The sequence below is a fragment of the Trichechus manatus genome, unplaced genomic scaffold, assembly GCF_000243295.1.
Source record: "Trichechus manatus latirostris isolate Lorelei unplaced genomic scaffold, TriManLat1.0 scaffold00134, whole genome shotgun sequence".
NCBI classification, from domain to species: Eukaryota; Metazoa; Chordata; class Mammalia; order Sirenia; family Trichechidae; genus Trichechus; species Trichechus manatus.
The window spans coordinates 6,655,740-6,670,723 of NW_004444070.1; the positions used below are offsets into that span (position 1 = coordinate 6,655,740).

General features: G+C 46.3%; 1 protein-coding gene across 2 annotated transcripts in view; it reads right to left on the reverse strand.

Moving 5' to 3' along the window:
• Nucleotides 1-14,984, reverse strand: part of LOC111822152 (granulocyte-macrophage colony-stimulating factor receptor subunit alpha-like) — a 28,799-nt gene that overhangs the window by 9,465 nt on the left and 4,350 nt on the right. For both annotated transcript variants that reach the window (XM_023739473.1, XM_023739472.1), the window contains exons 2-7: nucleotides 12,618-12,722; nucleotides 11,311-11,531; nucleotides 4,364-4,490; nucleotides 2,116-2,245; nucleotides 1,863-2,044; nucleotides 1,025-1,158 (exon numbers count right to left, since the gene is read on the reverse strand). In XM_023739473.1, the coding sequence (XP_023595241.1) occupies nucleotides 1,025-1,158; nucleotides 1,863-2,044; nucleotides 2,116-2,245; nucleotides 4,364-4,490; nucleotides 11,311-11,531; nucleotides 12,618-12,693 (870 nt within the window). In that variant the 5' untranslated portion in view covers nucleotides 12,694-12,722. The remainder of the gene's footprint in view (nucleotides 1-1,024; nucleotides 1,159-1,862; nucleotides 2,045-2,115; nucleotides 2,246-4,363; nucleotides 4,491-11,310; nucleotides 11,532-12,617; nucleotides 12,723-14,984) is intronic.

Below are 14,984 nucleotides of genomic sequence, written 5' to 3' on the forward strand. Positions count from 1 at the left end.
GTCACCTGTGTGAGGTCACCTGTGGATGTGCTGTGTGGTCACCTGCGATGTCACCTGTGTGAGGTCACCTGTGCAAGGTCACCTCTGTGAGTGCTGTGAGGTCACCTGTGTGAGGTCACCTGTGGATGTGCTGTGAGGTCACCTGAGTGACGTCACCTGTGTGAGGTTACCTGTGCAAGGTCACCTCTGTGAGTGCTGTGAGGTTGCCTGTGTGAGGTCATCTGTGTGATTGCTGTGAGGTCACCTGTGTGATGTGACCTGTGTGAAGTCACTTATGAGAGGGACATGTATGAAGTCCCCTGTGTGAGGTCACCTGTGCAAGGTCACCTCTGTGAGTGCTGTGAGGTCGCCTGTGTGAGGTCACCTGTGGATGAGCTGTGAGGTCATCTGAGTGATGTCACCTGTGTGAGGTCACCTGTGTGAGGTCACCTGTGTGAGGGCTGGAGAGGAGGCTGCCCAGTGGGCGGGGCCAGACAATGCAGGTTCTTGGAGCCAACACCAACACAGAATTAGCTGAGCTGGTTCTGAATTCATGTGGAAATGCAAAAAATATTGAGAAGGAAGAAAAAAGAGGGAGGATGAAGGCTTCCTGATTTCAAAGCATACTACAAAGCTACAGTAATCAAAACAGTGTGGCATTGTTTTAAGGGTAGACACATAGACAAATGGAATACAACTGAGAGTTCATAAGTAAATCCAGGCATCTATGGTCAACTGATTTTTGACCAGGGTGCCAAATCAATTCAATGGGTGAAGAACAGCCTCTTCAACAAATGGTGCTGGGACAACTGGATCTCCACATGCAAAAGAATGTAGCTGGACCCCTACTTCACACCATATACAGAAATCAAGTCCAAAGGCATCATGGACCTAAATGTAAGAAAGAGAGCGTAAAGGAGCAAGCATAGAGGTATGTTCTACAGCAGACAAGGAGTCACACGCTCCTGGATGAGGACCAGACTCCGAAAGGGAGACAGGAGAGAACATGCGGTGGGGAGTCCTGGCGAAGGTGTTGGGTTCTTACCTTTTTTTGGATGTCGAGTTGATAATCTAAGATATGACTTGCATACTCAAATCTCCTCTGTGGGTTTTCCCACTGGATAATATGATTTGATCCGTTGTAGTGACTTGTGATGTTTGATGGCGGGTTATACTTTTCTAGAATAAAAACACAAAAAGGCAAAGAGTTACAAATCTACAAGGTGGAGGGGTAAATTAAGAGGGAGAAGTTGAGAACACTTCTCGGCACTAATTTCCAGTTGCCATGGAGTCGACTCCAACTCATGGCGACCCCATGTGTGTCAGAATAGACCTGTGTTCCACGTGGTTTTCTTCCAAGGCGCTTCTGGGTGGACTCGAACTCCCTACTTTTCAGGTACAGCCTAGTGCATTAACTGGATGCATCATGCAGGGAATCCTAATATATAGCATAAACCAAACCACTTGCCTTTGAGTCAGCTCCAACTCATGGCAACCCCACGTGCATTAGAGCAGAACTGTGCTCCACAGAGTTCTCAATGGCTGGATTTTCGAAGTAGATTGCCAAATCTTTCTTCCGAGGTGTCTCTGGGTGGACTCAAACTCAAACCACCAACCTTTCAGTTAGCAGCCAAGTGTGTTAACTCTTTGCACCACCCAGGGACTCCTTATTGGTTGCCATTGAATAAACACTAACTCATGGTGACCTCATGTGTGTCAGAGTAGAACTGTGCTCTTTAGGGTTTTCAGTGGCTGAGGTTTTGAACGTAGGTTGCCAGGCCTTTCTTCCGAGGCACCTCTGGGGTGGACTCAAGCTTCCAGCCTTTCAGTTGGCAGCCAAGCACATTAACCATTTGCAGTACCCGGGGACTCCCTTTTCTTACCCATCCGAAAGGCCTCAAAGGGAGCGAAATCCAGGAAGGGGATGGTCGTCTCCTCGCTCGTTCCATTCAGGAAGAAGATGTACTGCGGCTGCTTCGGCTCAGAGCTGATATCGAAATGACAGCCCACGTGTGTGCCGGCCGAGTCCCTGATGTACTGGGGACATTCGGTCCCGTCCTCCAACCTGTAACTTGAAGACTTAGCAAAAGGCCGGGGGGACACCACCTTGGACCCACCCAGAGGCACCGCACTTACAAAGAGGTCCAGACATCGAGGCGGTACTGGACATCGGCAGGTGCTGCTGGGCCAGGCACCCAGCTGCAGTTCATGAAGCTGGTGTTGTAGATGATGCAGGTGAAGTTCATGGCCCCGGAGCTGTCCTTGCCTGGAAAGACAGGACCCCACAGCCCTCACGGACTAACACTATCACCCCTGATAAAAGTTGGATTTTTACTGAGCCCTTTTCAGAGAAATCCCCACACCCTTGTATGTTTTTAACAGCTGTTAAAACCTATTAGGCCAATAACAGAAATGGATGAAAGTTGATTTAATATACAATTTCCAAATCGGGGTAACCTTTCAACTCCAAAAAACAAAACAAACCCATTGCTGTCAAATCGATTCCGACTCAGAGTGACCGTATAGGACACAGTAGAACTGCCCCATAGGGTTTCCAAAGCTGTAATCTTTACGGAAGCAGACTACCACATCTTTCTCCTGTAGAGTGGCTGGTGGGTTCCAACTGCCGACCTTTTGGTTAGCAGCCGAACGCTTAGTCACCACACCACCAGGGCTCCACAGTTCAACTAGGAAAGAACTCCCAAAGATTCTTATACCCCATCTTATCGACATTGCCATATAAACGGGGCCAGAACACTGTATACTAACAATTTACCCTAAAACACAGCTTCTAGTCTGACCTTGGAGTCTCTGTTCTTTGAAACTGACTTGTATGTCGATAATTCTTCAAAACAGCCCAAGGTAAACATTTTTACAAATTAATCTAGTCTTTGCTAACCAAAAGGTCAGCAGCTGGAATCCACCAGCCACTTCTTGGAAACCCTATGGGGCAGTTCTACTCTGTCCTATAGGGTCGCTATGAGTTGAAATCGACTTGACAGCAACGGGTTATTTTATTTTTTTTGGTTTTTATAGGAGCCCTGGTGGCACAATGGTTAAGTGCTAGGCTGCTAGCCAAAAGATCCAGAGTTCGAACCCACCACCAGCAGCTCCGTGGAAGAAAGATGTGGCAGTCTGCTTTCTTAAAGTTTTACAGCCTTGGAAACCCTATGGGGCAATTCTACTCTGTCACTATGAGTCAGAATTGACTCAATGACAACGGATTATTGTTTGACTAAGGAGCCTTGGAAGGGAAGTGAAAGGTCAATGGTTCGATCTACCAGTGGCTCCTAGAGACGAAGACCTGTCAATCAGGTCCCGTGAAGAGTGCAGCCTAGGAAACCCTGCAGAGCAGTCCTACTCCAAAAAACAAACTAAACGTGTTGCCATCAAGTCAACTCTGACTCACAGCCACCCTATAGGACACAGTAGAACTGCCCCATAGGGTTTCCAAGGCTGTAAATCTTTATGGAAGCAGACTGCCACATCTTTCTCCTGTAGAGCGTCTGGTGGGTTCGAACCACCAACCTTTTGGTTAGCAGCTGAACACTTAACCACTGTGCCACCAGGTCTCCTCTAAAGACTTCATGATGCAGTTCATTGGAATAACTTCAGATCCCCTTCCTCAGCTCCCCTTCTCCTTCTCTCAGAGCCCCCAGGACCCCTTGGCCTTATCATAATAAAGGAAACATTTCAAGTCAGCCAGCCCTAACTGCCATCTGAGTAGCTCACCCACCAGCCCCTTAACTGTCTTTGAAGAAGTGGATTGCAGCGGAGACAGGCTGGTCTCTCTCAGCCCACTGTGTGGGTCTCCTTCCCCATTCCACCTCTCTCCCTCCTTCCCGAATTCCTTGTCCTTCCCTCACAGTGATCCATTTGGACAAACTCATCCTGGCTGTGCTTTAACATTCTCCTCTGATCTTTTTCTTTGACACCGACCCCGTTTGCTGTTGCTGTTCACTGCTGAGTTGACCCCGACTCATGGCGACCCTATGTGTGTCAGAGGAGAACTGCGTCCCATAGGGTTTTTAGTGGCTGATTTTTTGGGAAGTAGATTGCCAGGCCTTTCTTCTGAGGTGCCCACAGGGGCTGAATATTCTGCTCCTGTCTTCACTTTCAGTTCTACGGACGTCTTTAAACCAGACCAAACCAGTTGCCATTGAGCTGAGTCCAACTCACGGTGAGCCCCCGTGTGTCAGAGTAGAACTGTGCTCCGCGGGGTTTCCAATGGCTTATTTTTCAAAAGTAGATTGCCGGGCCTTTCTTCTTAGGCACCTCTGGGTGGACTCCAACCTCCAACCTTTCAACTGGTAGTGGAGCTCTTAACTGTTTACGCCAGCCAAGGACTCCAACCCACTGTTGGTGACAGATAACGCTTCTTCACCTGAGTTATTGAAGATCAAGACCTCCTGAAATGTGTCCCCGTCGGAAGTGACAGCCACGCTCAGGAGGGCGCCTCGATGCAACAAGGCATTTGGAAACCTGCAATAGTGGGTGCCATCTTCCTGGACCTGTAAAAGATCAGTCAAGAGCAAATGTGACCCGGCAATTCCACTTGTAGGTGTGTGCCTAAAGGACTTGAAAGCAGAGACTCACAAAGAGATGTGAACACCAGCGTTCAATGCAGCACTATTCGCAATAGCCAAATGGTGGAAGCAGCCTAACTGCCCGTCAACAGGTGCATGGAGAAACAAAATGTGGTACAGACATACAATGGAATATTACTCAGCCAGTAGGAGAAATGAAGTCTTGATACATGGAACAATATGGACGGAGCTGGAGGACATTATGCTGAGTGAAATAAGTCAATCACAAAAGGACAAATATTGTATGACCTTGCTTATATAAAAAGACAGAAAAAGGCAAATTTGTAACCTAGAGTTTATCCTTCCTTTGACCTAATTCAGTCCAATGAGAACTCCCAGACCTGCTTTTTTTTTTTTAAATTGTGGTAAATGTATTTATATACTGTATACATAAAAACAAACAAAGGAAAAACCAAACTTGTTGCCATCAAGTTGATTCCAACTCATAACGACCCTATAGGACAGAGTAGAACTGCCCCACAGGGTTTCCAAGGAGCGGCTGGTGGATTTGAACTACAAACTGGTCGCTGAGCTGTCTCTGATTCATGGCACCCCATGTGTAGCAGAGTAGAACTGTGCTCATAGGGTTTTCAATGGCTGATTTTTCAGAAGTAGATCACCAGGCCTTTCTTCTGAGGTGCCTGTAGGTGGACTCAAACCTCCCACCTTTTTTTTTTTTAAATTTATTCCCATGCAAAAATTAATACATACATTGTTATGTGACTCTAATTGCTCTCCCCCATAATGTGACAGCACACTCCTCCTTTCTACCCCTGATTCCCTGTGTCCATTCAACCAGCTCCTAACCCTCTCTGCCTTCCCATCTCACCTCCAGACAGAAGCTGCCTGTTTAGCCTCTTGTATCTACTTGAGCTAAGAGGCACACTCCTCACGAGTATCACTTTATGTCCCACAGTCCAGTCCAATCCCTGTCTGAAGAGTTGGCCGCAGAAATTGTTTTAGTTCTGGGCTGATAGAGAATCCAGGGGCCATGCTTTCTGGGGTACCTCCAGTCTCAGTCAGACCATTAAGTCTGGTCTTCTTACTAGAATTTGAGTTCTGCACCCCACCTTTCTCCTGCTCCATCAGGGACTCTCTGTTGTGTTCCCTGTCAGGGCGGTCATTGGTGGTAGCCGGGCACCATCTAGTTCTTCTGGTCTCAGGCTGATGAAGTCTCTGGTTTGTGTGGCCCTTTCTGTCTCTTGGGCTAATATTTTTCTTGTGTGTTTGGTGTTCTTCATTCTCCTTTACTCCAGGTGGGTTGGGACCAATTGATGCACCTTAGATGGCCGCTTGCTAGCTTTTAAGACCCCAGACACCACTCACCAAAGTAGGATGCAGAACATTTTCTTAATAAGCTTTGTTATGCCAGTTGACCTAGATGTCTCCTGAAAGCAGACCCCTACCCCTCCTACTCTGTCCCTTGAGGTGTTTGATTGTATTCAGGAAACTTCTTAGCTTTGGTTTAGTCCAATTGTGCTCGCTTCTGCTGTAGTGAGTGCTGTCCTTCCCTTCACCTAAGATAACTCCTATCTACTATCTAGTTAGTAAATAACCCTCATTCTCCCTCCCCACCCTCGTAACCATCAAAGAATGTTTTCTTCTGTGTTTAAACCTTTTCTTGAATTCTTATAATAGTGGTCTTATATAATATTTGTCCTTCTGTGACTGACCAAATTCACTCAGCATAATGACCTCCAGCTTCCTCCATGTTATGTTTCACGGATTCATCGTTGTTCTTTATCATTGTGTGGTATTCCATTGTGTGGATATACCATAATTTGTTTATCCATTCATCTGTTGATGGGCACCTAGGTTGTTTCCATCTTTTTGCTATTATGAACAGTGCTGCGATGAACATGGGTGTGCCTATATCTATCGGTGTGATGGCTCTTATTTCTCTAGGATATATTCCAAGCAGTGGGATTGCTGGATGGTACTTCTATTTCTAGCTTTTTAAGGAAGCACCAAATCGATTTCCAAAGTGGTTGTACCATTTTATATTCCCACCAACAGTGTATAAGTGTTCCAGTCTCTCTACAACCTCTCCAGCATTTGTTATTTTGTGTTTTTTGGATGAATGCCAGCCTTGTTGGGGTGAGATGATATTTCATTGTAGTTTTGATCTGCTTTTCTCTAATGGCTAATGATGATGATCATGTGTCTGTTAGTTGCCTGAATATCTTCTTTGGCGAAGTGTCTGTTCATATCGTTTGCCCATTTTTTAACTGGGTTATTTGTCTTGTTGTTGTTGAGGTCAAACCTCCAAACTTTTGATTAGCAGTGGAGCATGTTAACCATTTGTGTACCTGAGGGACCTCTCCTTCAGTTCAAATATGAGTGAACAGGTCGAACACAGGCAGTCTGGGAAGATATTCTGGCATAGGAAAGAAGGGGAGGACTTTTCTAAACCTGCAACAGAAACTCATGAAAATAACTTACTTCAAAAAAAAAAAGAAAAACAAACTCCAGTTGCTTTGAAACCCTAAAACAAGAGAAAGCGTGGGTTTTGAAACAAAAGCTGAGGAGGCTGGCGGGAATAAAGCCCACTCCAAGAGGAAAACTTGGGAATTACACAGATTATGAAGAATTTCTTAAGACCTCCAGGCAGGAAAATCAGTTACTTATCATCTTAGTTATCTAGTGCTGCTCTAACAGAAATGCCACAAGTGGATGGCTTTAACAAAGAGAAATTTATTCTCTCACAGTCTAGTAGGCTACAAGTCCAAATTCAGGGTGTCAGCTCCAGGAGAAGTCTTTCTCTCTCTGCGGGCTCTGGGGGAAGGTCCTTGTCATCAATCTTCCCCCTGTCTAGGAGCTTCTCAGCACAGGGACCCTGGGTCCAAAGGACACACTCCACTCCTGGCTCTTCTTTCCTGGTGGTGTAAGGCTCCCCCTCTCTCTGCTCACTTCCCTTTCCTTTTATCTCTTGTAAGATAAAAGATGGTGCAGGTCACACTCTAGGGAAACTCCCCTTACATAGGATCAGGGCTGTGACCTGAGTAACGGTGCTGCATCCCACCCTAATCCTCTTTAATATAACCTGATCTTGCCTCATTAACCACAGGCAGAGATTAGGATTTACAATACCTAGGAAAATCATATCAGATCACAAAATAGAGGACCACCACACACTACTGGGAATCATAGCCTAGACAAGTTGACACATATTTTTTGAGGACACTATTCAATCCATAACACAATTAAGTGTTCTAGAATTCCCATTCTTCACAGTGTTATCCATAATTTGTTATGATCCACACAATCGAATGCCTTTGCATAGTCAATAAAACATAGGTAAACATCTTTCTGGTATTCTCTGCTTTCAGCCAGGATCCATCTGACATCAGCAATGATATCCCTGGTTCTGCATCCTCTTCTGAATCTGGCTTGAATTTCTGGCAGTTCCCTATCAATGTACTGCTGCAGCCACTTTTGAATGGTCTTCAGCAAAATTTTACTTGTGTGTGATATTAAGGATATTGTTTGATAAATTCTGCATTCGGTTAGATCACCTTTGTTTGGAATAGGCATAAATATGGATCTCTTCCAGTCGGTTGGCCAGGTAGCTGTCTTCCAAATTTCTTGGTATAAATGAGTGAGCACTTCCAGCACTGCATCCGTTTGTTGAAACATCTCAATTGGTATTCCATCAGTTCCTGGAGCCTTGTTTTTTTTTTGCCAATGCCTTCAGTGAAGCTTGGATTTCTTCCTTCAGTACCATCGGTTCTTGATCATATGCTACCTCCTGAAATGATTGAACATCAACAAATTCTTTTTGATACAGTGACTCTGTGTATTTCTTCCATCTTCTTTTGATGCTTCCTGCATCGTTTAATATCTTCCCCATAAAATCCTTCAGTTTTGCAACTCGAGGCTTGAATGTTTTCTTCAGTTCTTTCAGCTTGAGAAATGCCAAGCATATTCTTCCCTTTTGGTCTTCTATCTCCAGATCATTACAATACTTTACTTTGTCTTCTAGAGCCACCCTTTGAAATCTTCTGTTCAGCTCTTTTACTTCACCATTTCTTCCTTTTGCTTTAGCGACTTAACATTGAAGAGCAATTTTCAGAGTCTCTTCTGACATCCATTTTGGTCTTTTTTTTCTTTCTTGTCTTTTTAAAATGACTGTTTGCTTTCTTCATGTATAATGTCCTTGATGTCATTCCACAACTCGTGTGTTCTTAGGTCATTAGCGTTCAACATGTCATATCTATTCTTGAGATGGTCTGTAAATTCAGGTGGGATGTACTCAAGGTCCTACTTTAGCTCTTGTGGACTTGTTCTAATTTTCTTCCATTTCAACTTGATCTAGCATGTGAACAACTGATGGTCTGTTGCACTGTCGGCCCCTGGCCTTGTTCTGACTGATGATTTTGAGCTTTTCCATCATCTCTTTCCACAGATGTAGCTGATTTGATTCCTGTGTTTTCCACCTGGTGAGGTCCACGTGTATAGTCGCCATTTATGTTGTTGAGAAAAGGTATTTGCAATGAAGAAGTCGTTAGTCTTGCAAAATTCTACCATGCGATCACCAGCTTCTTTTCTATCACCAAGGCCATATTTTCCAACTACGGATACTTCTTGTTTCCAACTTTCGCGTTCCAATCACCAATAATTATCAGTGCATCCTGATTGTATGTTCGATTGATTTCAGACTACAGAAGTTGGTAAAAATCTTCAATTTCCTCATGTTTGACCTTAGCAGTTGGTGGATAAATTTGAATAATAGTCGTGTAACTGGTCTTCCTTGTAGGCGTACGGATATCATCCTATCGTTGACAGCGTTGTACTTCAGGATAGATCTTGAAATGTTCTTTTTGACGATGAATGCAATGCCATTCCTCTTCAAGTTGTCATTCCTGTCATAGCAGACCATATGATAGTGTTCCATTTCATTTTTGATGATTTCCAATTTTCCTAGATTCATACTTCGTATATTCCATGTTCCAATTATTAACGGATGTTGGCAGCCATTTCTTCTCATTTTGAGTCGTGCCACATCAGCAAATGAAGGTCCTGAAAGCTTGACTCCACCCACATCATTAAGGTCGACTCTACTTTGAGGAGGCAGCTCTTCCCCAGTCTTCTTTTGAGTGCCTTCCAACCTGGGGGAAGGGGAGGCTCATCTTCCAGCACTATATCACACAATGTTCTGCTGCTATTCATAAGATTTTCACTGGCTAATTCTTTTCAGAAGTAGACTGCCGGGTCTTCTTCCTAGTCTGTCTTAGTCTGGAAGCTCAGCTGAAACCTGTTCGCCATGGGTGACCGTGCTGGTATTTGAATACTGGTGGCATAGCTTCGAGCGTCACAGCAACACACAAGCCCCCACAGTATGACAAACTGACAGACGTGTGGGGGACACATGAAATTTAGTGCATAAAATTTACCCCCAAGTCTTCAGCTTAGTTCTCTAGAGAAGCAAAACCAGTGAAGCATCTATATATAAGTAGAGAGAGATTTATACCAAGGAAATGGCTCACACAGTGGTAGAGGTTGGAAAGTCCGAAGTCCGTGGGTCAGGCTGGAGGCTTCTCCTGACTCATGTATCTGAAGGGAGTGATGAACCCAAGATCGGCAGGTCAGACAACAGGGCTCTTGTTCACACAGGCCGTGAAAATCAACCAATCCCAAGATCAGCAGGCAAGATGACAGGTAAGCTGCTAGCTCAAGTCCCAAGAACCGAAGGTCAGATAAACAGGAGCCAGCTGCAGGATCCAGAGTAAGCAAAAGCCCTTGAGCCTTGCCAGCAGATCCCATCATGGAGGTGATCACATTATATCAGATCTCATCACAGAGGTGATCACATCATTATACAACTGCCAAACCACTGAGAATCATGGCTCAGCCAAGTTAACACACAACATTAACCATCACACCCCACTACGAAGGAGCAGGAGTCCCCAGGTGGCGCAAACTGTTAACGTGCTCCACTGCTAACCAAAAGGTTGGAGGTTTGAGTCCACTCAGAGGTGCTTCAGAAGAAAGGCTTGGCGATCTTCTGAAAATCAGCCACTGAAAACCCCATGGAGCACAGTTCTACTCTGACACCCTTGAGGATGCCATGAGTTGGAGTCCACTCGATGGCAACTGGTTTACATGGAAGCAGATTGTTATGTCTTGAACTGTGTCCCCCCAAAATGTGTGTCAGCTTGGCTAGGCCGCGATTCCCAGTACTGTGTGGTTGTCCTCCATTTTGTCATCTGATGTAATCATCCTATGTGTTGTAAATCCTACCTCTATGATGTTAATGAGGTAGGATTACCGGCAGTTACATTAGTGAGGCAGGACTCAATCTACAAGATTGGGTTGTGTTTTCAGCCAATCTCTTTTGAGATATGAAAGAGAGAAGCGAGCAGAGAGGAGAGGGACCTCACACCATCAAGAAAGAAGCATCGGGAGCAGAGTGCATCCTTTGGACTCGGGGTCCCTGCTCTGAGAAGCTCCTTGACCAGGGGGAAATTGATGACAAGTACCTTCCACCAGAGCCCACAGTGAGAGAAAGACTTCCCTTGTAGCTGGCTCCCTGAATTCGGACTTCTAGCCTCCTAGACTGTGAGAGAATAAATTTGTCTTTGTTAAAGCCATCCACTTGTGGTATTTCTGTTAGAGCAGCACTAAATGACAGAGACACAGATCAAGAACAGTTCGACAAGAAATGAGGGAGGGGACCTGAGGGGGCATGACAGGAAAATGCAAGGTGTGCAGAAAGCAAAGGGTAGATCTTTCCACCAGCACCCACCTGTGTCTCTGGGATGCAGAAAGTTTCCAGAGGGGTTTCTATTTTACACATCTCCTGAGTCACATTTCTCCTGCAATTCCACCTTAAAATTTTCCGTCTTGGATCTAGCTTTAAGTTTATGATAGGAGAGCCATTTTTCTCTGCCGAGATGTTGAAAAACTGGTGTCGAGTGAAAACCCGGCCCCCAGCTGATGTTACAGATACAGCCGATGAGAGACATTCTGTAAGTATCAGAGGGACATGGTCATTTTTTTTAAGGCACCCTCGAGTTGATTCTGACTCACTGTGACCCCATGTAACAGAGTAGAACAGCCCCATGGGGTTTCCTAGGCTGTGATCTTGTGCGGGAGCAGATGGCCGGGTCTTTCTCCTCCAGAGCTGCTGAGTGGGTTCAAACTGCCAACCTTTTGGTTTGCAACTGAGTGCTTAACCATTGCGCCACTAGGGCTCATCTTGTTCATCATCTTGTTTTGATTGCTGTGAGTAACTTTTCATTCTGGATATTCAGGATGGGGGAGAGCGCGGTTGCTCTTTTCCCCCAAGGGGGCCCCTCCAAGGTGTCGAGTTCACCTCGTTTCCTCCGGGGTGGGGAGGTGGTGTGCGGTTGATGGTGGTTGTGGGCCAGGTCAAGGGACAAAGCTGAATTCCCCTGATTGTTAAAATAAGCCCCCCACCTTCTGTGTTCAGTTACATGGGAAGGAACCCCCTTCCCATGCTATGCCGCTTGTTAGCTGCCGTCGAGTTGGTTCTGAGTCACAGCGACCCTATAAGACAGAGTAGAACTGCCTCATAGGGTTTCCAAGTCTGTAATTTTTGCCACGTCTTTCTCCTGTGGAGCAGCTGGCGGGTTTGATCCACCGACTTTTTGGTTGGCAGCTGAGCGCTTAACTATACTGCTCCACCAGGGCTCCCCTGTAAAGATCACAGCCTAGAATGCCCTATGGGGCTGTTCTACTCTGTCATATGGGGTCACTATGAGCTGGAATCAACTTGACAGCAAAGAGTTTAGTCTTTACGGAAAAGATAGCCAGGTCTTTTCTCCCTCGTAGCCTCTGGGGGGGGGGGGTTTGAACCGCCAACGTTTCGGTTAGCAGCCAAGTGCTTAACCACTGTGCCACCAGGGCTCCTTAATAGTCCCTTATCCCCTTGAAATTATCTTTCTCTCTGAATAAAGCCTCTCCCCATCTAAGTCTGGGTTTGTTTTTATTTGGCATAGGGACATTCTAACCCCTAGTCCTCTTCAAATGCTACAGGTGCGGTTTCACCCCGTCCCAGCCCCTGACATGGGAAAGTGGGTCCACACCTACCCTGGTACTGCTCTGGTTGGCAGCACGCCGGGGCTACAAACATCCAGAACCACACAAGGTCCAGCAGGGTCACCATGCCGCAGCCCAGGCCAGGACCTGAAACACCTGAAAAGCAGACACCAAGTCAGAGGTCCCATGCCAAGGCCAGAGACCACCCTTCTCGTCTCCTTTCCTGCCGGAGGAATCCCCAGATGGTTCTCTGGGGTCACTTTAGCCAGCCTCTAACATGGTGGCACAAACAGTGAAGCACTCAATGACTAGCCAAGAGGTTGGTGGTTCGAACCCACCCAAAGGTGCCTCAGAAGAAAGGCCTGGCTATCTGCTTCTGAAAGGTCACAGCCTTGAAAACCCTGTGGAGTGCAGTTCTACTCTGCACACATGGGGTTGTCGTGAGTCGGAATCGAGTCGACGGCAACTAACAACAGTGATAATCATGAAGATGGCTCAGGACCAGGCAATCTTTCATTCTGTTACACAGAAGGTTGTCCTGAGTTAGAGCTGACTCAATGCAGCTAACATCAGCGACCACCACCACGAGAGCTAAGAGGCTCTTGTATGTTCCCGGGGACTCTATTTGGTTTACAAGTCTACATCAGAGCTTAGCATGTGATGGGGGTCTGGCTCCCACAGCCCTGTGTGACCTGACAATGATCATTTCATTTCAGCTTCACTGTTGGGTCCTTCCATCCCCCATCTGTTGGACTGTGGTGTCTTGCCTGTTGCTGTGATGCTGGAAACTACACCACCAGTATTTCAGACACCAGCAGGGTCACCCATGGTGGGCAGTTTTCAGCAGAGCTTCCAAACTGAAAGAGACTGGGAGGAAAGGTCTGGGCATCTACTTCTGAAAATCAGCCAATGAAAACCCTGTGGATCACAACAGAACATTGCCTGATGTAGTGCTGGAAGATGAGCCCCCTGGGTTGGAAGGCACACAAAACACACAGTGGTCTCAACAGTGGGCTCAAGCATACCAACGATTGTGAAGATGGCACAGGACCGGGCAGTGTTTCGTTCCCTTGTGCATGAGGTCACCGTGAGTTGGAGCTGACTTAATGGCAACTAGCAATGAAAATAGCATGCAGTAAGCACCTACTATTTATGGGGTTCCTTTCTACACGGTGATCTACTTCCGAAAATCAGCCAACGAGAAACCTATGGATCACAACAGAACATTGCCGGATATAGTGCTGGAAGATGAGCCTCCTAGGTTGGAAGGCAGTCAAAATACACAGTGGCTGCAACCATGGACTCAGACATTCCAACGATCATGAGGATGTTGCAGGACCCGGTAACTTTTTGCTCTGTTTTGCATGGGGTCGTCATGAGTCAGTGCCCACTTGACACCAACTAACAGCAACCCAGTGAGGGTGCCATTGGTGGGTTCTGGCCTCTCAGATGCTGTCTCCCTCCTGCCAGGTTCCCTCTGTACAATCCCAGAGGTAGTTCCTGATGTTCCTTGTCAGGGACGCTCAGGCCTTGAGGGTGAAGAGGAAGCCCTGTGTAAACACCCAACCCCGCCATTACTTACCAAGGAGCTGGGCTTCCAGACGAACGGTTGTGGGTGTGGAGACTACCCTAGATACTAACTACAATGACCACAGACTGATCTGAAGGGTCTCTGTGCCCTCCGGGGACTATTGCAAACATTAGAATGCTGGCTGGCCCTACGAATCACCAGGCCTTTCTTTCTAGTCCGTCTTAGTCTGGAAGCCCCACTGAAACCTGTTCAGCATCACAGCAACATGGAAGCCTTCACTGACAGATGGGTGGTGGCTGCACTTGAGATGCATTGGCCTGGAATTGAACCCGGGTCTCCTGCATGGAAAGTGTGAGTTCTACCACTGTCGTGGATTGAACTGTGTCCCCCAGAAAGATCTGTCAATTTGGCTGGGCCATGATTTTCAGTATTGTGTGATGGTCCACCATTTTGTCATCTGAGGTGATTTTCCTATGTGTTGTAAATCCTATCTCTATGATGTTGAAGAGGTGGGATTAGAGGCAGTTATGTTAATGAGGCAGGACTCAGTCTACAAGATTAGGCTGTGTTTTAAGCCAATCTGTTTTGAGATATAAAAGAGAGAAGTGAGCAGAGAGACGCGGGGGACCTCATACCACTAAGAAAGCAGTAGTCCAGGAACAGAGCGTGTCCTTTGGACCCAAAGCTCCTGCACGAAGAAGCTCCTAGACCAGGGCAAGATTGATGACAAAGACCTTCCCCCAGAACTGATAGAAAAAAACCTTCCCCTGGAGCTGGCACCTTGAATTCAGACTTCCAGCCTCCTACACTGTGAGAGAATAAACTTCTGTTTGTTAAAGCCACCCGCTTGTGGTGTTTCTGTTACAGCAGCACTAGGTGACTGAGAC